This window comes from Chionomys nivalis, chromosome X (assembly GCF_950005125.1).
Source record: "Chionomys nivalis chromosome X, mChiNiv1.1, whole genome shotgun sequence".
Classification (NCBI taxonomy): domain Eukaryota; kingdom Metazoa; phylum Chordata; class Mammalia; order Rodentia; family Cricetidae; genus Chionomys; species Chionomys nivalis.
This window is the reverse complement of record NC_080112.1, coordinates 116,829,824-116,852,500: the sequence shown is the minus strand read 5'-3', so window position 1 is coordinate 116,852,500 and position 22,677 is coordinate 116,829,824. Positions and strand designations below refer to the sequence as shown.

The 22,677-nt window shown below is 43.0% G+C and overlaps 1 protein-coding gene across 2 annotated transcripts in view; it reads right to left on the bottom strand.

The window, feature by feature from the left end:
- Tmem255a (transmembrane protein 255A) overlaps positions 1 to 22,354 on the bottom strand; it is a 55,317-nt gene extending 32,963 nt beyond the window's left edge. For both annotated transcript variants that reach the window (XM_057759670.1, XM_057759671.1), the window contains exons 1-4: positions 22,162 to 22,354; positions 15,375 to 15,517; positions 4,597 to 4,659; positions 2,075 to 2,164 (exon numbers count right to left, since the gene is read on the bottom strand). In XM_057759670.1, the coding sequence (XP_057615653.1) occupies positions 2,075 to 2,164; positions 4,597 to 4,659; positions 15,375 to 15,517; positions 22,162 to 22,219 (354 nt within the window). In that variant the 5' untranslated portion in view covers positions 22,220 to 22,354. The remainder of the gene's footprint in view (positions 1 to 2,074; positions 2,165 to 4,596; positions 4,660 to 15,374; positions 15,518 to 22,161) is intronic.
- Positions 22,355 to 22,677: the final 323 nt, after the last annotated feature.

Genomic DNA, 22,677 nt, shown 5'->3' with positions numbered 1-22,677 from the left:
ATTTCTTATGTCCAAGACTCGTCTGTTTTCCCAGTTCCCCTTTTCCATTGAAAAGTATTTTTATTTTTATTTATTTATTTATTTATTTTAGTTTTTCGAGACAGGGTTTCTCTGTGGTTTTGGAGCCTGTCCTGGAACTAGTTCTTGTAGACCAGGCTGGTCTCGAACCCACAGAGATCCGCCTGCCTCTGCCTCCCGAGTGCTGGGATTAAAGGCATGCGCCACCACCGCCCAGCTGAAAAGTATTTTTAAAGAATGTTTTTTTTTTGACTGTATTGGAATAAAAACAGATATATTTATGCTGTGTGCCAGACTTTTTTGTCCCAACCGAAAAGATCACCATTTTTCTTATTTGAGAAGAAATAACGGCATTTTTGTGGGACCCTAAAATTATGATGTCGTCTAGGTACTAACTATGCTTAATAGGATTAGTAGGAAAGTTGTTCCTGGGCCAGAAATCTGGAAAAGGGGGAAACAGAACATGGTAAACGGACAAGGGCCAGAAGGTGCTATGTAAGTTGTTAGCATGGAAAAGGTATCAATAGTCCAACCTAGCTTTGAACACTCGGAACTATAATACTAACCTGCCCTGAATGTTGAACCCACTTGTGAGAACTGTTATTGGTGGTAATCAAACACTCTGCAATTGGATTTGAAGCCCACCCCATAGGAGGAAATCTATACCTGGTACTGAAAATCTGCTTAAAAGCACATGATGAGGGAAGTCATGGGACCTGAGGGAGACCTTAATTCCATTGTTAAGCTGAACCAACATAGTGCTGACCCAGCTTCTAAATTCATGTGTTGATACAAGTAGACAATTATCACTCTCGGCCTTAATCACAGAAGCCGTTCTTTCTAGTGAACTGTGATAAATACAGAGACTTACAGTTGCAAAAGGTGTTGAGAATCAGTGACAGTTGAGTGTTCAGCCCTAAACATGACATTTATACCAGTCCCTCCAAGACTCAAGAAATACTATAGAAGATAAAGCAGAAAGAATGTAGGAGCTGGAAGTTATGGAGAGGTGTTGCAAAATGCCATCTTTGGGGAGAGATGCCCATTTTTCAACAATTATGGATGACTTTTCTGGGTATGTACAAAAGTGAGCCCATTAACAGTCAGGCATGGACACAACAGAGGCCCAGGAACACCTAACATATTGCTGAACTATTTCCTACTGTTAAATTCAGTAAACGGGGGGGGTGCCATTGCCTTCAGGTATGTGCCCATTGGTGATTCCACCAAATTGCAATCCATAGTCCCAATAAAATGATCACATAGACATCTTTGGACAAATTAAATAAAGTCACAAATGAAATAAAAAAAATCACGAATCTGGGAAAAAGACAGGGAGGGGGAGTGGCTGTTGATGGGAGTGGGAGGGGATAAAAAGAGAAGGGATGGAGATAGTAATCAGGATCCATTTCTATACATGCCTGGCATTGTCAAAGAACTAAGTTTGAAAAGGGGGCGAAGTCCTTTATAAGGAGCTCAGCAGGCAGTTCTCAGTCCAGACTTTTCCAGATAAACAGTACAAGTTTAGGGCTCAGGAGTGAGGACGGCCCTTACTGAAAGCATGGCTTCTGCAGAGTGGGAAACATTTGACACCTGAGCCCAAGGACTGCACTCAGGGTAGAGGCTTTAGCTCTAATCTTTCTCCAGACATCCAAGTACATCATTCCATTCCAACCACTGCTATGGGAAAAGCAATGTTTGGGTCTGAGAGAAAAGTACCTTTGTCCTCACGGTCTGTTCTTTGTGGCTGTTGAAGGGGAGGTTGATTTGGAGACTTTTAGCACTTCCAGGAAGTCTTTCCTGTGCTTTGGAGTTCAAGACGCAATGAACTCCAGGTGGTACCACTACGGCACCTGGGGTGTGTTCTGCCATTTTCTGCCCAGTTTTCTAGATGCTTGCATTGTTCACTGATGTTGTCACCTTGACTACCAGCTACTGAAGACTGAAGAGCTTCCTTCTCCCTTGTACGTGTGTGCCCCTCGAAGCACTCGGTACACATTGACTGGGGGTTTGTAGTGTTGCACAGTTACTTCAGTTCAAGGCTAATAATACTCACAATGTGTCTGGCAGCAAAGACCCCGTCCACTATGGCACAACAAAAAGCTGCAATCACGCCAAAGCTGATAAACACGATAGAAGCCACCAGCTGCAGGAGGGAACAAAATCAACATGTCTGTTAGCTTGCCGCTGTTGCTGCTTTTGGAGACTGGTTAATCCCCCAGAGACTGCCAGCCAAAGCAGAACTCTAGTCTGTCACTGATGGGGGATGCTTTTTTTTTTTTAAAGTCATGCAGGATGAGTGGGCATGGGAGTAGGCAGGGAGGGAGAGAAAGGGTAACTGAAGCAATCTGTTTTAATAAATTTCCAGGGTAAGCCCATCAATTCATTCTGTGAGCACCAAACAAAGAAACTTGCTGCTATCCAGCATGCTATCCAGGAAGGAATTTAACTGCATAGCCCTTCCATCCTCAGATTCAGAAAAATGTTGGACCTTGAACATCATGTAATCCAATCCTATATTTTATTTTATGTGGGAATGGAGGCACAGCAAGGGGAAACAGTGTGTCTAGTGTCGCTACTTAGCCTATGAAAGAACTGGTGCCCACCAACTCATAGCCCTTTGTTTTTGTACCCCCTAACTCTGCTGCTTGATGACACATTGGACACTTACGATAACAAGAGTGACTCTTGGATCCTGCCTAGCTCTACATCACCTTGTACATCACTGAAGAAAGGGGACATTCAATTTACTAACACTTACGTATCAGAGAGATTTTCCAAGGATTGAAGTCTCTGAAATGGATAAATTCTGTGTGGTATATGTAAAAAAAAATCTTTCTCTTTTATGAGACGTGGGCTGATGTAGCCCAGGTTGGCTCAAATTTATTTTATGGATAAGTCTGGCCTTAAACTTCTAATCCAGTCACCAACGGGCTAGGAAGACAGACCTAGCTAGAAATTTTCAAATAGCAAAACCAGATTGGCAAATTCATTAGTCACGTTAGACAGCAAAATTTTTTCCTAAAGTGTGTCTTCTAGTACCAAGACAATGCTTTAAATCGTGGGGGCATCACAATTTCAGAATGTCTTGAAGGATAAAGGGACATGGTACATGAGCCCACAGTCTGCCATGGTGACCCTCTGAGCTACATGGAATCAGCATTTTTCTTTCTTGAGGCTTTTGGGAAGAAAGAGGAGGCAACAACATGGCATCAAGCTAGTCCCCAGGGAGAAGGAAAAAGATCAAAGCCAAGGGTACCCTAGGGTTCACCCACTTCAGCAGGCTGAGAGGAAATACTTATCTCCTTTGGGAGGTGTTCAGAAACCTCTCTCCATAAATCTCACTTCACAGCACTGCAGATGATTGGTAAATAATGGATGAACGATGTCATGAAATTGGCATTATTAGCTATGCTATCATCAGCTCTACAATTAAAACTCCCCCTCCCCCATTATTTTGAATAATTTAAGCCCAAAGTGCAAACACAACTGGCAAGGGATGAAGTCCAGGTAAAATGGAAGGAAAAACTATTAGAAGTCCCCTGGCAGCGATTCCCATATTGCTGGGGGAAACACATGGTTAGAGTTCTATCCCTGGAGCTATTACATCATTTTATTAAGCGTGATGTTAAACAGACCCCACTGCCAAAGTTTGGATGCCACAAAGACTTGTCCACGGGGAGTCTGATCAGGCCAGTGTCTGAACACTCACCAGGCTTCCTGATTTGTGATTCTATAAAACTGCTGTGCTAGCAATTCTGCATATCCATTCTACCTCTTGCCCTCGAGGAAGACTTATCAAAATTCAACCAGGAAAATACATCAACTTGCCTTTGGGAAATCGCATTAGGATGGCGAACCTCACCTTCTGCTACATGCTGACCCTTCCTCTCAGCTTTGTAACTAGGGATGGCAAAGACACAAAGATATTGTAGATAGACCATAAATTTCATTTGTCTGATCTAGGTCTTAAGTGTGTTTACTTTCTTTATCTTTCTAGTTCGGGTCTTGGTTTTGGTTTTGAGACTAGGTCTCAAGTAGCTCATGCTGGCCTCGAACTCAAGAAGTATTCAAAGGTGATCTTGAATCGAGCTCCTGACCCTCCTCTCTCAGCATCCTAAGTGTCAGGACCACCATGCCCAGCTTACATTTGTTTCCTTAATTGAAGTCCCCTAGACTATAATCTCCTAAAAGGTAAAAACCCTTTGTGAAGATGCTTCCAAATCCTTATGTAACCAAAAGGAAGCTATGAAAGTAACCAAAAATTCAGGGCTGCAGTACTGTATATCACAGAAACACAGGCATTCTGTGCCAGAACAGCAGCCTGATTGAGCAGCCTGAAGAATTCTTTTGAGAATGAAGGAGAAAGCTTAAAGAGATGGGGCAGGTCAGTCAGGAAACACTCGGCAAGATGCAAACCAGTCCCTACCACCAGCTCACTATGAGACAAGTTCTCTGAAGGCTTAGGGAAAAAGATGAAGTAACAGTTTCTTTTGTGGCCAAATTTGCACAAGCTTAAGAGATGTGCTACTAGTCATCCACATAAACATTGAGCTTCCTACAATGGTGAAAACTTACCATCTGCCGCTTGTTCTCGATAAGGTTTGATCCGATGATTCCAAGGAATGATCCAAAGCCAAGCTGTAAAGCAACATAGCATTTAGAAAGACAATCAACCTGCCCACACAGTAATTCTAGTCCCTGGCCATGATTCAGGATAGTGGAAAAGAACGGAGAGTGTAAATGTCAAAGCCACATGTAGCTTCTTACACAAACACACTATGTACGGGGAAAATATATTCTATTATTTGCAGTTTTCTCTTGTAGCAATGACTCACACCGAAAAAAGAAACTCCTGTGCCCCCAAATGAAAGGGAAAGGTCAACTATAGCTTTTTAGAGCCTGTCTGTTTCAATTTTAATATCCATTACCTAGCATATGACTGGTGATTCTGTAAGAGACATATAATGGTGAAAAGCATACATTATTGCCTGATCTGTATCTGGTTTTGAAAAGGACCTTGCACTCTGAAGCATGGATTACAGAATAAAGGTTTGCAAAGGCAATTTTTGATGCATCAGGCATACTAATCAAACTCAGGAAGTACTTTAGGAATCAGCAAGCACCTTAACGCATGCTAAAAAAAAAATAGAAATAGAAAAGAACCTTTTTTGAAAGCCTATATTTGTGGTTGACCTACTGCAATTTATGTTAGCACTTATTCCCCTCTTTTTTCATCTCTGCTTCATTTATGGACAGAAAGCATTCATTAAAGGGTGAACAGAAATGGCAGTGTAAAACCCTGAAAAACAATTTCCCTGACTAAGTGGCTGGGATTATGGCTCAGTGTAGAAGATCCCACTGCCCTCTAGGCTCTGCCATTAGTGGACTGAGCCTGCCGGTCTCAGTTGAAAATGATCGCTAACCAGTAGCTATTGATGGGTATGGAAATGGAAGAAGTAAAAAGTGGTGGAAATGGACCAATAAATCTTAACACCATTTCTCTTTCACCTCACTAACAGTCTCGCCTTGCACCTGCAGCTGTATCTTGGCTCACAGGGCATCTGTTTTAATCTAACTCCCAAGCTTTGCATCTAGGCTGGGAAATCTAATGAACCCAAGAACTGATTCTGATGCGACCATGTTGGGGAACTGTTTGCCTCAGGATCCCAAGAATGGAAGAGACTGAAAGGAAGCAAAGATTCCTTCTGCAGGACCAGCAACCATTCTTGGGAAACCAAAGCTGATGTGTGTGAATGATAGCCCACCCCATCCCAGCCTCCTGAGATTAGCCTCCTGCAACAGCTGACATGTGCTTTTCTCCCTCTCAATATTCTTTCAAGTACAGCTACAATGTGTTGCCTCAGAGTATACTTATGTAATCATGGCCAACGTACTAGCCTGTGTGTGATGCAATCCCAGATCTTCTATTAATGTCTGTGCAATCTAGAACTGACTAATCAGCCTTCCTTGTCTGTAAAACAGAAGGGACCACCGTAATGTTATCTTATAGAACTCTGTAAAGATTAACTCAAACAATACAGTCAAATAACTTTGCATAGCACCTGCTATATAGTTAGTACTGAGAAAATACTGTCTTGTTCTAGTGACTAGAATCGTATTTTTAATTTAAAAATGTATTATTGCATGTGGATGGCTATTTTTCCTGTATGTATGCCTATGCACCATGTGTGTGCAGTGTCCTCCAGGTCAGAAGAGGGAGAAAGATTTTGGCATTACAGGTAGTGGTGAGCTACCATGTGGGTGTACAGAGAATAATCAAACCCTGGTCTTCTGGAAGAATGACCAGTACTCTTTACTATGAAGCCATTCTGCCCTTAGTATTACATTTTTAAAGACATTTAAGTTTTTAAGAGTTATTATTACATTCATTTATTTACATACATGCACACACTCACACACAGCACACACACACACACACACACACACACGAGTGTCATGGTGTGAGATTGAAGGTCAGAGGACATCTTAAAAGAGTCAGTTCTTTCCTTCCATCACCTGGGGGCCCTAGGGACTGAACGTGGGTTGTTGGACTTTGTGGTAGGTGCATTTACCTGCTGGGCCATCTCACTGATGCAAAAGACACTTAACTTTGGAACCGCTCTAAACATGATTTGACCTGGAAAATTCTGTCACTGTTTCTTTCATTTCATAAACATCTCCATGTTTTGTCTCCTCTCCTCCTAATATGTTTCATAGCTTTATTTTTATGGAGGAATTCAATGAAGTATTATGTTACGCTATGATGTTGTGAGCCACTTGTGGAGACTAGAAATTCAGAGCATTACTTCTTACAGGGAAAATACATCCTTTAACCAGTTTCTCAGTTTCCATGGATATTTATAGACTATCTTTTGAACCCAAACAGCAATCTTCCCCTAAGACAGCATGATGGTTAATATTGCTTGTCAATTTGACAGAAGTGAGAATCACTGTGGAAGAGGAAAGCTCACCTCTGTGAGTTTGAAGTCAGCCTGATCTACAAAAATAAGCTCCAGGTCATCCAGAGCAACATAGTGAGACCTTACCGAACAACAACAACCACAACAAAACAAAAAACCTTATAATCACCACGGAAATACACCTGTGCCGGTGTTTCCAGAGAGATTTGACTGAGGAGGGTAGACCACTCACTTGGAGTGTGAGCAGGACCATTTCATGAACAGGGGCAAGCTAATAGAGGATGAGCAGGCATCATCACTCTGCTGTCTGCCTCAGAATACAGTGTGACCAGCTGCCTCTAGCACCTGCTGCCAGACCTTCCCCTCCACAAAGGATTATGTCTCCTATAACTAGAAGCTGAAATAAATCCTTCCTTCCTTAAGGTACTATTAGATTTTGTAGATGTATAAATATATATTTCAGTTAAATAGGTATTCTTCCAATCTTTCAGAGACCTTCAAAATATGGCAGTTAAAATGTTCAAAAACCTAAGACTTTTCATGACAGTGAGACACATCTGCTCCTGGCAGCACCAAGCTACTTCAAGAAGGTGATGGGCATTGAAGAGTCTTCTTATGGAGTTGGTTAGCCATTTGGGCAAGAAACTGCTCTTGCCTGGACTGCATGACTAGAACTAGACATGCAGGACCCACAGAGAAATGACTGATGAACTTGACTAAAAGTGAGATGATTCTTTGGAGTTCCTGCTTCATGAAAGAGTCTGCTAGACATTATGCAGGATACAAAAGAAAGTGACTGACAAACTGCCAATATAGGCAGAACTGTCTTTGAAATTTCATGATTCATGGAAAAAAATCTGCTGGATACTATGGGTCTGTAGGCTGAAGATGGATGTTCCAATGGTATAGACGAACTTTGGGTGACTGTCTAGGCAGCAGTATGTCTTTGTCAATTCTAGAGTTTTGGAAGTTGCTTACAAAGCACTTCCTGTTTACTTAGGTAATATCATATCCTTCTGGAGTCTTTGATGGAGTTGAAGAATTTATAGTTATAGTTATAGTTTTCCTTAGTTATGATAAAAGATAAAGTAGATATAAATATTATAACTGTAATTCTTGCTTGATAACTGTTTTGTTATATGTAATTTTATTATGTTAAAGTTAAAGCCTTCCTTTTTATTTAAACAGAAAAGGGGAAATGGTGTAGGAGGTCCTTCTGTCTATGTGTTGCTTTTATTGGTTAATGAACTTTGAGCCTAAGGCAGGAAAGAACAGAACTAGGTGGGAAAAGCTAGGCTGTATGCTGGGAGAAAGAGGGTGGAGTCAGGGAGATGCCATGGAGCCGCCAGCAACAGACATGCTGAAACGTTGCTGGTAGGCCATGACCTGATCTTGTGGTTATATAGAGATTAATAGAAATGGGTTAAATTTAGATGTAAGAGGTATCCAAGAAGAAATTAGAGCTAATGGGTCAAGCAGTGATTTAATTAATGCAGTTTCTGTGTAATTATTTTGGGTCTAAGCTAGCCGAGCAGCTGGGAACCAACAAGCAGCCTCCTCCAACACAGTCCAACCCATTCAATTGTGTAAAACACAACAAAAATTTTATGTCAAATCTATAAAGAGACATCACACCTGACCCCCAAGAGTTCACAGTCTTGTAAGTTAAGGACCACAGGATATATATATTTAAAAAAACCCAGGACTCTGTGATCTGAGAGGAATTCACTCCAGATCATAGTCCTGGCTCTGCCACTCATAAACCATGTGACCTTGGGCCAGTCCCTGAAACACTTGGTGCTTCAGCTTTCTCTTCTATAAAATGGGCATCATGGAGCCAATGAGATGACTTAACAGGAAAGGGTCCCTGATGCTAAGCCTGATAGCCTGAGTTCAACCTCCAGGATCCATAAGATGGAAAGAGAGAACCAACTTCACCAAATTGTCCTGACTCCCACACCTGCACTGTGGCATGCCTGCTCATGTTCACCACCCTACCCTCAGCACAAAATTAAAAAATAAATAGATAAATGTGATCTAAACATTTTAAAATGGTAATATCAAAGTATTTATGAGACAGTGTTGTTACAAGGATCAAACGAAATGAAGCATGTGGCTGCTAAATAAAAGGTACCCTTAAATTTCCGTAGAAGAGGAGGCATGTTATATGGGTTCAGAGGATGTGTGGAGGTCGGTAGGCAAGGAACTAACATCTATTGAGTGATGAAAGAAATCACTTACCTAGGTTGTAGGCAGATAAACTTTCCTGTATTGTTGAAAGACTTTATGTCTAAGAACTTTACATTGAATGTATACCTGTGTCCCAGCTTTGACTATAGAAATGATACAGAGTTTAAAAGTGCTACTATCATTCTCATTTGGCAGAAGGGAAAGCAGAAGTCTAGAGAATTATAAGAACCGTATACCCCATTCATCTCAAAGCCAGGACTAGCCCTCAGACTATCTAGTTAGCAACAGTCACATCTTGAGGCCTTAGAGGTCAGTGGCTACTTGTAGGTTTTGTTGTTGTTTTTAAGACAGGGTCACACTATGTAACCCTGGCTGTTCTGGAACTCACAAAGATCTGCCTGCATGCCGGAATTAAAAGCATGTGCTACACATCCAGGTCAGTATTTATAGAATAGTGACTTTGAAGTAACAGAGTCTTACTCCTTAGGGAAAGTATTCTCTGCAGGGATAGAGTGAGGGAGAGCTCAGGGGGTGAAAATAAAGGAGCCACCAGTCTCCTGAAAATGGGCAGCTGCTTCTAATCAAATGCTAGCTCTCAAGGACCAGATGAAGGGGTCAGTGGTTTGCGCATTGGCTAGCTCTTCCAGAGCATCTGAGTTTGCTCCACAGCAACCACATGGTGACTAGCAACCACCTGTACCTCAAATCCCAGTGGTTCCAAGGTCCCCTTCTGGCATGGTGCATAGATATACATGGAAGAAACTCCCATGCATATAAAAAAGGAACACTTTTTAAAAATGGTAATGGTAGCTTTCAAGACCTCCAAAAGGCAAGGTACTTTTTGGTTCCTCATCAAGAGCTTCAAGGAATTGGGTAATGTTTAGACCTTTGGATTTCCACAGTTCTTTCCACTAACTGAACAAATAACTGGTTTTCTTTGTTTTGGCTGCTCTCCTCTTATCACATAAAAAATACCAATCACTAGAAATTAGAGTCAGATTGGAAGGTTTTTATGGATTTCTGGCTTGAGGGTATTTTTTTAAATTTGGACAAAGCTTCATTTTGTAATTCAGGTGGCCTTGAACTTGTCATTCTTTCTGCCTCAGGCTCCCAGATGCTGGGATTGCAGGAATGGGCCATCACATCTAGCTGATGGACTCTTTCGCAACTGGACCTTATTACCTGTTCCTATTCCTATCCACTGCCCCAGACACCCAAGACAGAGGCTCAAATAAATATTAATTGGGCAAATACTCTGTGGCATATCTTGTGTTTGATCTATGGTTTGGAGTTGGATGTTGAGGTGGGATGTGATGCCAAGAACAGTGAGATAGGCTCAAGGAATTCATGCTACTATTAGCTAAAACAGTCCACAATTCCTTTCTATAACCCAGAAATTCAAAAATCTCTGGAAACTAAACGAACATTCTGATGCCCAATTCGGTGGTAAAACTTGATCTTGAACTGATATGAGTTTTTTAAAATACAGTCTTTACCCTACTTTATATTAAAATTCATATTTTATGACAGAATTATGAAAGAACTTGATTGTATTGCTTTCCAAAGTCCTACTGGAATGCTAGAAGGTCCTATCACTATAATTTTCTCCAAAATTAAAGTCTAAATCTTGAAGTATACCTTGCTCAAGAAATTGTGGACCTGTATAAACAAAAATAAATGAGGATATTGTCCAACAGAGAACACAAAATAAAATAAGAGTCTTTTCTGGGAACCAGGAATAAGAGGCTTCAATGGAAGAGAGTTCAAAGATAATAGGTAACACTGTAAACCTCAGTAGCTTAAGAATGATCCTGTTATGTAAAATAATAGACAGAATTTAGTGGAGACAATAGAGAGAACATTCGGAAAACTATGCAAGTGGCAGTTTGGAGGCAGAAAAGCTCAAATTATAAGCAGGCGATGCTGTGAAAAGCAGAAGCAGCAGGAGGCCAGACTGAGGACTTCTTCAGAGAGCTCTGCATGGCATGCAACCAGGCCAACAAGGAGACAATGGAAGTTAGACACTTGTGGCATTGAACAAGTTTGTTCAACACATCAGGATTCAAATTATATCCTTAAAATGCACTCAGGAAGTTTAGAAATTGTTTTAGAACAATGTTTGTTTAATTTACAGCAATCACAAAACCCAGCTCTCCAGGGCTCTTGATTGTTTCCTAAGTACTCAAAATACCATTGGACATCAACGTCCTTACATTTCTTTACAGAGTCCTTATGTGTGCAGGTAAAGAAAGTCATGCGGCTCCAAGAAGGCTTCTACACTATTGAATGTTCCTATTGTCCCTGTCTGCTGATATCCCACTGTGACTCAATACGGTTTTCAATCAACTAGCCCTCTCCAGGAAATGGATTGAAGCTCCCATGTTTCTGTGCTGAAAGAAAACACGGGGCCCTACAGGACAATAACCCTGAGACTAAAACGCCAGAAAGGTTTTCCTCGCTGATCAAGGGGCCAACTCCATCTTGTGGGTTGCTTGGGAAACACATTTGCAGACTTCCTTCTCCTGGCAAGAAAAGATTTAGAGGAATGAATGGAGCAACCTTCCTCCATGCCCCAGCCTTTTTCAGCTTGATTCAATAACCAAGGCTCATGGATAGTTTTTAGGCTTTCAAAATAAAAAGGAATGGAAGATGCCTCAAATATTGGAGGATAATAAAAAAAATCATAAGCCAGTTTGTCTTTATCAGTCCAAATGGTTCAAAACCTTACATTTCAGCCTGTACAGGTTAGCTCATCCTTAAAGAGGCATGTGTGTGTGTGTGTGTGTACCTTAGAATGACAACATTACATTATAACTCAGGTAGACTAGCTAGCATGCTATTATAATATGCCTCACTGCATATTAAACACCTCACTGCATTTGAAATGCCAAAGGTCTTACTATTTAAATGAAATGTGTGTCCATTTTCTTGTAATCGGATATTTTATCCGTAATTTATGTTTTGAACATTCAAATTCTCATGCATTGCTAACACATTTAGTTGGACTTGAGAACAAAATAGTTGAGCTCAGGATAACTTGAAATGTTTTCACAGATCCATACAACTATAATTTATATTCAAAATGACCAATTTGACAGTGCAGAATCTCAAAATACTCTGTCTGGTTTGTACTCTCTCTGGTTTTACTGTTAAGCGTGTTTTATCTCTCCATCTGGCCTCTGGGTCCACCTAAATTACATTTCCCTGGGGTGACTAGTAAAATGTATATTTAGCTTGTATTACTTTTTTGGTCAAAGATTAGCTTATAAAAGAAATCACATTCATAGAGTCCACCAGAATCAAAATCTCTGGGGATATGGAGGAGAGATCTGCATTTTTCACAGACTCAGCACAGGTTCATGTTCATACCTGGGTGGGGAAGTCACCGTTTCTCCCTAATAACTCAAACTATTCAATTAGTGAAGCCCTTCGTTCCAGGGCAAATCTGGGTTCTCAGGCATTTACTGCTGCAGAGGTAGGAGTCCTAATTGTATTTGCTATAACACTGTCTGACCTATAAACGTAAATGGATTTTTTTTTTTTTTTTTTTTTTTTTTTGGTTTTTCGAGACAGGGTTTCTCTGTAGCTTTGGAGCCTGTCCTGGAACTAGCTCTGTAGACCAGGCTGGTCCCGAACTCACAGAGATCCGCCTGCCTCTGCCTCCCAAGTGCTGGGATTAAAGGCGTGCGCCACCACCGCCCGGCTGTAAATGTATTTTTTGACTGTTCTATGTGCTATCGTTTCTGCTTCACTCTGTATAATTAAAACCCATTTTAAATAAATGATCCACAAGCATTCAGAGAGAGCAAATTTGTAAAGTTAAACCAGCGTGAGGGCAGGGATGCAACATTATATCTGATTAAGTTTACTTTTAGTGAAACACACACACGGCTTGGGGGTGGGGGGAGAAGGGGAAATGCCCCCGCTGCTTCAATTACCAGTGCTAGCTGAACATCAAGTACTTGAATAACAGCAATCATGAGTCCTTATTCCATTGTTAATGTATTCCAACCTAGCCTCCCACAGTCAGATATTCTACGGAGAAGGTTTGCACTAACATGAAAAGTACCCTCCCTTCGCCCGCAGCTACTCTGGATTCTGGCTTGAGCATTTGCTCTTCGGTTGGAGAGATTTCACTAATGCAGCAACCTGAAGCACACAAAGTCACAAAGACCCTGTAAATTCCTTTCCAAGCCACCAAAATGCTTTCTCTTTCTCTCTCTTTCTTCCCCTCCCCTTTGCTTGCTTTTAAAAATAAAACCCAATTCTGCTGACAGCTGATTTTCTTGCCTCACCACAGGAAGTGGACAGGGTGAGTTCTTGCATCACATGTTTAACAAAGGGCACTGGGTACCAACCGGGGTCTGTGAGACACCTGCCCTAAGCTGGGGGAGCCCTACCTCCCCCCCAAACTGCAGAACTTCCATCAGCAGCCTTAGGCTTGAAGGAGGTTCAGCTTACGTCAGACCCAACGTCAAGCCCAGTTTTTCAAAAGGCTCTTGAGGAGTGAGACTGTGGAAGGGAATTGGTGACCTAGGCAACAGGCTCCAAGCTGGTCACTCACAATGATGGCTTGTTAAAGGCGTCATCCTTAACCTCTTCTCCTCTGAGTGAGAGAGTGAGAAAGACAGACTGAGACCTAAAATCGTGTCTGATTTCTTTGCTGTTTAAATTAAAAAAAAAAAAAAAAAGAACCATTTTTAACATCTTCCTACTCTCTAGCAATTACAATTCAGGAATCATTTCATTGATATTAAAATAAGATTCAGGGGTCTGGAGAGTCGGTTCAGTGGTTAAGAGCATTGACTGTTCTTCCAGAGGTCTTGAGTTCAATTCCCAGCAACCATGTGGTGGGTCACAACCACCAGTAATAAGATCTGGTGCCAACTTCTGTCTGCAGGGACACATGCAGGCAGACCATTGTATATATACATAATGAATAAATAAATCTAAAAATAAAATAAAATAAGATTCGATCTCTAGACTGAAGATTTGGGGTTCAACAGTATTATTCATTTTTTTTTGTTTTTGTTTGTTTTGACAGAGTCTCATTATGTTACCAAGCTAGTAAATGAGATTATTTTTATATAGCAAATTCCACCATTGAGAAAATGGATTGCACGCACTGCAGGGGAGAGCAAACAATCCACTGGACTAAGAACTTTGATTCTTATTTACTGTTTATCGGAAGCAAGAAAACAGACGTTATGACAATGTTCCATAAATGGACTGTCACTGGCTTTTCTCTATCGTTAGGAAGGCCAGATCACGGGTGCCATCCTTTGCAAAGAGGGCAAATTCCAAGTAGTGAATTGTTAATGGTAGGCCATTTTATGTATGATAAGATTAGATTATCAAGTTTTAACCAAGTGAGTACTAACAAAATGGAAATCCTATTGGGGAATTACAAATTGAAGTTGATCCTAATAACAAATGACCAGTAAAAAATGGCAGAATTGCTATTCTGCCTCCTGTATAAGTTTTAAAATCAGACACATTGTAAGAGCCATATTTTAAAGAATTTTTTAAAGACCAGTGGCTCTGATGACAACTTAAACATGCCTGATAAGAATCCAACCAAAAATATTCACAAATAGCTCATGGGCCACTTGAAATATGGACTTGTAGGTATTCTCTTTGAACTTCACACAACGTACATAACATCCTGTAACATTTTAGTGTTTGTATAAAACGATACTAAAATTGGAGTTTCATTTTCATCTAAAGTTTGAATTTCCATTTTACATACATTTTGTGAGTGTGTATGTGATTTACAAATGAATAAATATGCACATATCACACACCTTTTCCTGGGAGGACCACCTTGCAAGTGAATGAGGGCTCTTGGCCAGGAAAAGTGGAGATGCTGGTGTTCTCAGACTCAAGGGAAGATCAGGTGGCCTCTGTCACACACAGGAAAACACCTCAAAGGCGAACACTTAGCTAAAATGGATGCTGCTAAAAAGGACCATGTCTTCAATCAGAAAACCAACGCCCTAGACAATAATATGACAGGTTTAGGATCTCAATCTTAGTTGAGGAAGACACTGGGACTCTTCTAAGTCTCTTTCAGTCCTGTGTTTTTCCTAAGGAGAGTCACCTGTCTGTATAGTTACAAAGAAACAGAGGGAGGGAAATGGAGCAAATGCTAAAAACTCTAAGGCAATTGAAAACCAGCCCAGTAGAGTCTTTAACTCTGTAGCCAGCAAACGACAGAGAGTGACCTCTGCTCTCTGTACTTACAATAACTCCTGGGTAGTAACCTCCCACAGTCACATTCTGGGTCCTGGTCGTTGCAGCGAGGCCCACCGTGAGAATTAACATGGACACAATAAGCAAAGTCACAGTAACATAGATGGAGTTCCGCTTCCTCCTATTGAAGGCCCCTGTAAGAACCGAGAGACATTGAAATTGCTCAGTTCATCTGATAAAAGCAGAGAAAATGTACTAGTAAGCTTCCTCTTTCCTCCCCCTGTTGCTAACTGGCATATCTCTAGGGAGTGAACTGCAGAGAAAGAAGGGAACCTTCCGTTTTGCAGTCGCCGGACGCCACTTTCCTCATAAAAAGATGGTGCTTCTTTGAAAACAAACAACAGGAGAAAACTCAGCAGTTATATAACAGCAAAACAATTTTGTGTTTTTGACATTCTATAAAAGATGTGTCGTAGCCACTTAGTGGAGTGTTTTTTAGGGCAGATTATAAAGGCATATGATGAACGACAAGTGTTTGTATGAGGGTATTAAAGGAAACTATTTTAAAGGCACCAGGTAACGAAGAACATTTTTTTCTTAGAAGCTAGAGATATGAAATTTAATTTTTAGGGCAAATATCAGAACTGAGCCAGGTACTGGCATTTTATTTTTCATTTATTTCTGACATTTGCTGCCTCATGCACAAACTTAAAAATGGTGTGTTGGCCAGATTTGTCACATAACAAATGTGCTTAATAAAGTAAATGTTTGAAGTCCACAAAGATTTGTATCAGGGGAGGTAGCTAAGAAGGATTATAACTTACACACACTTACGCTTATGCAAGGCTGACATAAATACAAATGGCACGAAGCCCATGCTCCTTCCTGCTCAAGGCTTATCACACATGATAGCACCAACCAATATTTTTTTTTCAAAACCAAGCTTATTAAGTCAGATAGAGAAATGGTATCTAGGCTCACTTTTCAATGTAAAATGTTTTTAGGAACCAAGCACTGTGTATGCTAGGAACCAAGCCCTGCCTTATACCATGCAGGCATTTCTCTGGCACAAGGAAGGCCTCCTCAACAGGAAATACTGCGGGAGAATTAACCACCTAGGAGCTCTCAGGAAAAAAAATAACCCAATGGGCAACACTATTAGGATCCAGCTCTCTTGAAGCCCTAAGGAAGATAGGGCTGTAAGAAGCATTGGGAGCTGTGTGATCAGTCTTTAAGTATCCTGAATGGCCCTGATGAGAACCTTTGGTTTCTGCCCGTTCATAAGACCCGGCATTCTGAGAGGCCTCTCTGCAGCCTCTGCAAATTATGGGGCAGAGAAGCTGCCCAGACTGCACTACTGGGAGGAGAGGAAACAAAAAGAGGAAGGGAAGGGAGGTGAAAACCCTTTGAGAGAGACCCAGGAGGCTTGCTGGTAGTGAGAGCTAAGAGTGAACAGGAATTAGGGCTGTTCCAGCAGCTTCCTGAAGCTACCTTTCCATACAGAAGAGTAATGTAAAAATGCCACCCTGGGTCTTTCCCAGTGTGCTCTCCACTGAAGGCTTGGAGGGAGGCGGGAGGGGCTACCGGTCTCCCCTGACGTCATCCTTAAAACTAAGGGACTGTGACTCATCAGGTACCCAGCTAAGACAATACTCTTCTAAGACTTTTTTACATCAAAATGGAGGCGCGGTTTGAGCTGGTACAGGCCCCTAACCTACTGTGAAGCTCCAATCTCGGAGGCAAGGGGGATTGTAAAGGAGTGCGCTCTGCAGTGAAGTGGAAAGCCAGCCCCCAAGCAGAAAAACCGAAAAGCCCCTAGACACCTGTGACAGCAGGATCCTTTGTCTGCCGTAGCCATCAGGGATGCAAAGAACAACCTGAATGCTGTTGGTAAACTAATGAACAAAGGCTGGCCATGTGGACTGCCTGGTTCTGGGAAGGAAACAGTAGAGGGGTGGGGGGGAGTGGACAGGATTTATTTCTTTCATCTACCTGCAGGTTCCTTATCCTTCTTGTTGACTTCAGAGCACCCAAGGGAGTCTGTAAACCCGGGTTCCTAATTTTATTTCATGATAGATACTTGGTGAGTCTCCCAGGCTTCCACTGTGGGGCTCTAACATAAATTTACTAATACAACCTCCCATTCTTTTCTTGCTTTCGTGTTTGTCATGCACATAGGAACTCAAGCCTTTCTCTGCCCTGGAAGATGCCGAGAGCATCTTACACAGGGACTGTGTAACCTTAGAGACTAAATCGGAAGAGCATGCGTGACTGGTGTGGTCTCTCTAATTTGTTGTCTTGCTGACCTGCTCGTTCCTACCAAACGACCTTTAATCTCATCCACAGCCCTGGAGTCTTCTTTGCAAATATCACTCTAACTCTTAAAAGCTAGGAGCCAGGTCAGAAAAGTGACTCAGCAAACCACATGGTGTCATTTGGAAATCTTTTTTTTTCCTTTTGTTTTAGAATCTGAAATGAAATTCCATCTGTTGAAAAAAACCCAAAGATCCTACCACCCTACAGGGGTCCGACTAAGATTGGTTTGGGATCACACTGCTCAAACAACTCATAGGGCACTAGATTGACTGCCTAGTCTCTGGTCTGTCAGTCACTTTTTATTTAACATTCTGAAGACCTTAACTACATAAAATTAAATGATTTTAATTGCACTTTGAGAAGTGACTATTTTAAAGAATTTCTGGGTAAATTCTTTTGAAATGAAGAGACCTCCCCCCCATTTACCTGTGGTTTCAATTTGACTTAATAAAGTCCATTTCTACTTTTAGCAGGACAAGCCTTAAGGTACTCGGAAAGTGTGGCCAGAGATCCTAAAAGGCAGGAATTGTATGTACTTACGCCATTGCCTGCCTGTTGCTGTATTTTAGATGGCGGGAGGATCCTGTTTTTACTAAGGTACAATTTGGGGCTGGTCTTAGATGTTTCTGTAAATATAGGACCATCTTATTTAGGTTTTGTTTACTAAATTAACATATACAGCCGGGTGGTGGTGGTGCAGGCCTTTAATCCCAGCACTTGGGAGGCAGAGGCAGGTTGGTCTTTGTGAGCTCAAGGCCAGCCCAGTCTGTTCTACAGAGGGAGTTCCAGGACAGCCAGGGCTGTTACACAGAGAAACCCTGTCTCAAATAAATAAATAAATAAATAAATAAATAAATAAATAGCATATAAAAAAGCTCAGACTATGAGCTACTTAAAATAACCTCAAAGGCTGTAAAGAATGCCTTTTGCTGTGTCAGATACACAATAAATAAGTAGCCGTCAGTTACTAAATAAACAAGTAATGACACCCCACAATTGTTTTCCTTCTAGAGAAAACGTCTGGGGAGGGCTTGTGCAAATCAATTTGGTCATGCTCATAGAATTCACTTTTTGAAATAGGGTACACTTTGTGGGCTCCCCAGAATTGAAAGCTTTATGGCTAACTAGTATCAAAACCACAGAGCCTCACTGCCCTGTCTACTTGGTGCTTAGTATAGGCAGTTCTGTTTCAACAACTATTGCAACCAATAGCAGTGAGAGGCCAAAATCTCCTTATTGGCACTCCCTGCTCCCCCCAGCAGTCTCCCTGCAGAGCTACTGCAGCCCTTCCTCTCTGCAGTGCCCCACCTTCACCCCAGATACCGGAGGACCAGGATGTAGCTCTAGAGGCACCCACTCATTTGCTGGCTTCCCCCTTCCAGATAGCATCAGATTCTTTCTCCTCTGGTCCCTCTAATCAAGGCCCCTCCTCCCGATCTGTATTTGTATCTGAATCCTCTCTTCATTTGAAGCAAGTTTAAAGCTCCTTCCACCAAAAAAAAAAAAAAATTAATCAAGTCCCCCCACTCCGATCACCCGTTAACTCAGTTTATAATGCCCTAAAGGACTTAGTGAGTATATAAATTGTGACAACAGGTTTCTTCTACAACTCGTATGATGGCCACCAGTTCCAGGATTGTGTATCTGACAGGAGCCAAGCTGTGAGTTACTCTAAAATAGGATACTGCCTTATAGGGATACTGCCTCTTACACTTGTGCTTTACCTTGTACCTATTGGTTAATCGCCCCCTCCTAAAAGAGGTCATGTAATCTTTATTGAAATGTAGCAGAGATGCTTCTTATCCTGCTCTGTGCACTGAGGTGCTGGTGACAGGGTAATTTTCAGACTGGAATGTTCGGGTGGATTAGCATTTGCTTACCTGAGTCAGCTTTTGCCGCACAGTGGATCTCAGGAAGTCCCCGACTTGAGCATCCCTGGAAACAGGTGGCTGCCCACACATGAACATTAAGGCCAGTCTCCCAAACATGTACCTAAAGGCGCTGAGATCTACTACCCTCGCCTCTTTAGTAAATTATTCAAGACATGGAGAAATCAAAGATGGCTCAGTAAATTACAAATGTGTTGTTGGGGGTGGAGAGAATGCCCTGATGTAGTATTGGTGCATTAGCGCCTGAGGGCGCTGTTGCCAAAGTGGAGGAGGGGTTTACTGGGAGAAGATGGAGGGGCGCAGCAGCTAAATTACTCTCTTCCTAATTCCCAAGTGCCTGCCTCCTTCCCAGCCTTGGACTAACGGCTGATCCCGAGGCAACCAACAAAAGTAGTGCAGGCACCTTGGTGCAGGGGTGTGTGTCTTACATTTTATTTATTTGTCTATTTGTTTGTTTATTGCTGCTGTGTCTTCCCTGTAAAAGGAATCCCCTCAGAAATGCTGCCCTTTAAGGCAGAAACACAAACCCGTTGGCAGAAGAAGGTGGCTTTGCCAGAGCTTGGTTAAGTGGGAGTATCCTAGATGCTGATTCAGGCCTGAGCTGTGGGATCAGCGCCAGGGAACTCCAAGGAGACTCCGCTGTCCAAACTGTGGGAACCTAGAGTTATCACTCTACTCAAGAATTTTCTAGTGACTTCGGCCTGCGGGTTATTACCAAAACGTGATTCACGGCGATAGTACCTTATCTATGTGAGATCTATGATTCCTTTCCCTGCAGTGGCGAACCTGAGCTGGGCAAGCCCACTCAGCTTCTTGTTGCGCAGATCTTTACAGAAATACAAGACCGACTGGGGGCCCCCGGGAATAAATGAGAGATTTCTCTTCATCTTGTTCTGAAACCCACAGAGCAGTGTCAAGTAGCAAGCCTTTGAACCCTGGGCCCCAGTCTCCGCAGCCACACGGCTCTGGGTGGGGAGGATTGGTTTGCAGGTGGTTGTTGCACGCAATTAGAAAGGGTGCTGCAGAACCCTCGCCCTCTTGCGTTCAGCTCTCTTTAGCGCTGTGGCTTGACGTCTGGGAGCCTGGGCTATGTCAGCGCCACAGCTGGTCAAGGCAAGGAGTGCGTTTGGTGTTCTGTGTGCCTGTGTATGCGTGGTGTGGGGTGGGGGGGCGGGGGTACTGGAGAATCTGGTACTACTGGGCTCTGGATTTGGACCCCAGTCTTTGGTCTCATTTTGTACCCAGTTCCAAATAACTACGACCTTAAAAATGAAAAGCATAAGTCGCATAGTAAACACGCCAAAACACTGGAGATAAGAATATTTTCACCATCCAGGTGATAATACTTTCAGAGGCCCCTTCCTTGAACGAAATTTGTTGCGACTGAGTCTTTTGCAGGCAGGAGAGAGCTCACACTGGGCTCAACCTTCTCCCGGCCCCTCCCCTGTGGATGTTCCAGCAAATTCATCGGAGAAGACCGAATGGCAGAAATTCGGGACAAAGGAGTTTTGCAGACTGTGAAGTGTGATAGAAAAGGTGAAATGAATTTTGCTAAAGTGTATCAAAGGCAAATTTTAAGATTAGGTGGAATCATGGCTCAACAATCCCCTCCCGCTTTCTCAGGCTCTGAATTAATTTCTCCTCTCAGCGAAATCACAGGGCTTGGGAAGGTGCCTAACAGCTAATGGAAACTGTTTTTGTTTTTTAATTCGTTTGTAGCTACCGAATAGCACCCTCAAAGAGTCACCAAGTTGGTGCAAGACGGTAGCAATCCCCTAGTTTTTAAAAAGGTTGAAAGGTGCCCCTCCCCCTTCATTCCGCTGAAGAGGAAAAGCGCGACTTCAGAAGATGCGCGGGCTCTCGCTGGATCTTCTTTTCTCCTGTTCTTTACCACCCCCCTCACACATACTCACACTCACACACTCACACACGTTCTGTGTATTTGGAGCAGAAGAATAAGCATATTCAAGGACTGTTGATCTTTCTGTTGCGTATGTCAGGGCTGGGCTGTCTTGAGTGATTCCTTAGGAATTCCCGTCCCGCCAGCATCCCTCTTTTTCTTCCCCCATCCCCATTCCCCGGGGTTGCACTCCCCACCCCTGTCTGCGAATTGTAAATTAGCCCCCCCCCATTGCAGGTCTGAATTTAAGAATGGCACCTAGAGAGTTGAGGGGGTGGTGAAGACCCTTCTTAGTCTAATTATCATTAGTCGTGATCTCAGAAGTGATGTGGACTTTGCAAAGAAGGAGAGTTGAATCGAAAGCGAAGTCGCAGGTTGAAGGAAGTGTTTTGATGCGTAAACAGCTGGAATTTACCACTGGCTGCAAGTCTGTACACACGCACACAAACACGCACACAAACACGCACACAAACACGCACACACTCGCAACTCCGGGCTAGGTAGGGCTACTCCGACCCTAGCTTGGCGCTCCAGTCTCAGCGCGTCACCCTTCTCACAGCTGGGCCGCTCCCTTGGGGCTCCTGTCCACCTCCCAGACACTCGAGTTTGAGGACCTCCAACCCAGCTGCCCTCTCTCTGGCTCTGGGGCAGCCAGGAACCAGCTGTCCGGAGGACAACGCACTTACCCCCTTGCTATCGCCGCCCTGAGGACAGGACTAGCGGCTAGACTTACCCATGGAATCGGGCAGGGACATGTCGCTGGACCGTTGCTGAGTCAGGGACTGATGCATGGTGAAAGCTGTCCAGTTGCCCCGGTCCCCGAAGCTGCTTCTAGAGCCCCTGACTCAGGGCGCTCCGCAGAGCATCCTACTCCGTTTCCGCCTCTCTTGGTCTTTCCGAGCGCTGAGAGAGACTGACAGCCTCGGGTTGAGAGCTGCAGCCCAAGTGCCGCCTCCCCCTCCCTTCCCCTCCTCTCCCTCCCTCCTCTTCTGCCTCCCTATGCTCCAAGAGGCAGCAGCATCGGCGTCCTTGCAGCAGCGTGCGCTTGCGCAAGACCCCCCCTTCGGCCTCCCCATCCTAGTTATCCACCTCCCAGCCTCCCAAGTCAGACAGGGAGACGGTTTCGCCCCTTGGGGCCAAAGCTGCGCAGAGAAAAAAGAAGGCTTCAGCCTGGGGCCAATTGGCCTCTGCAGTTTAAAGAGAGGGTCTTGCTCGGGCAATAAACCTTTTACAAGATTTATAATTGGGG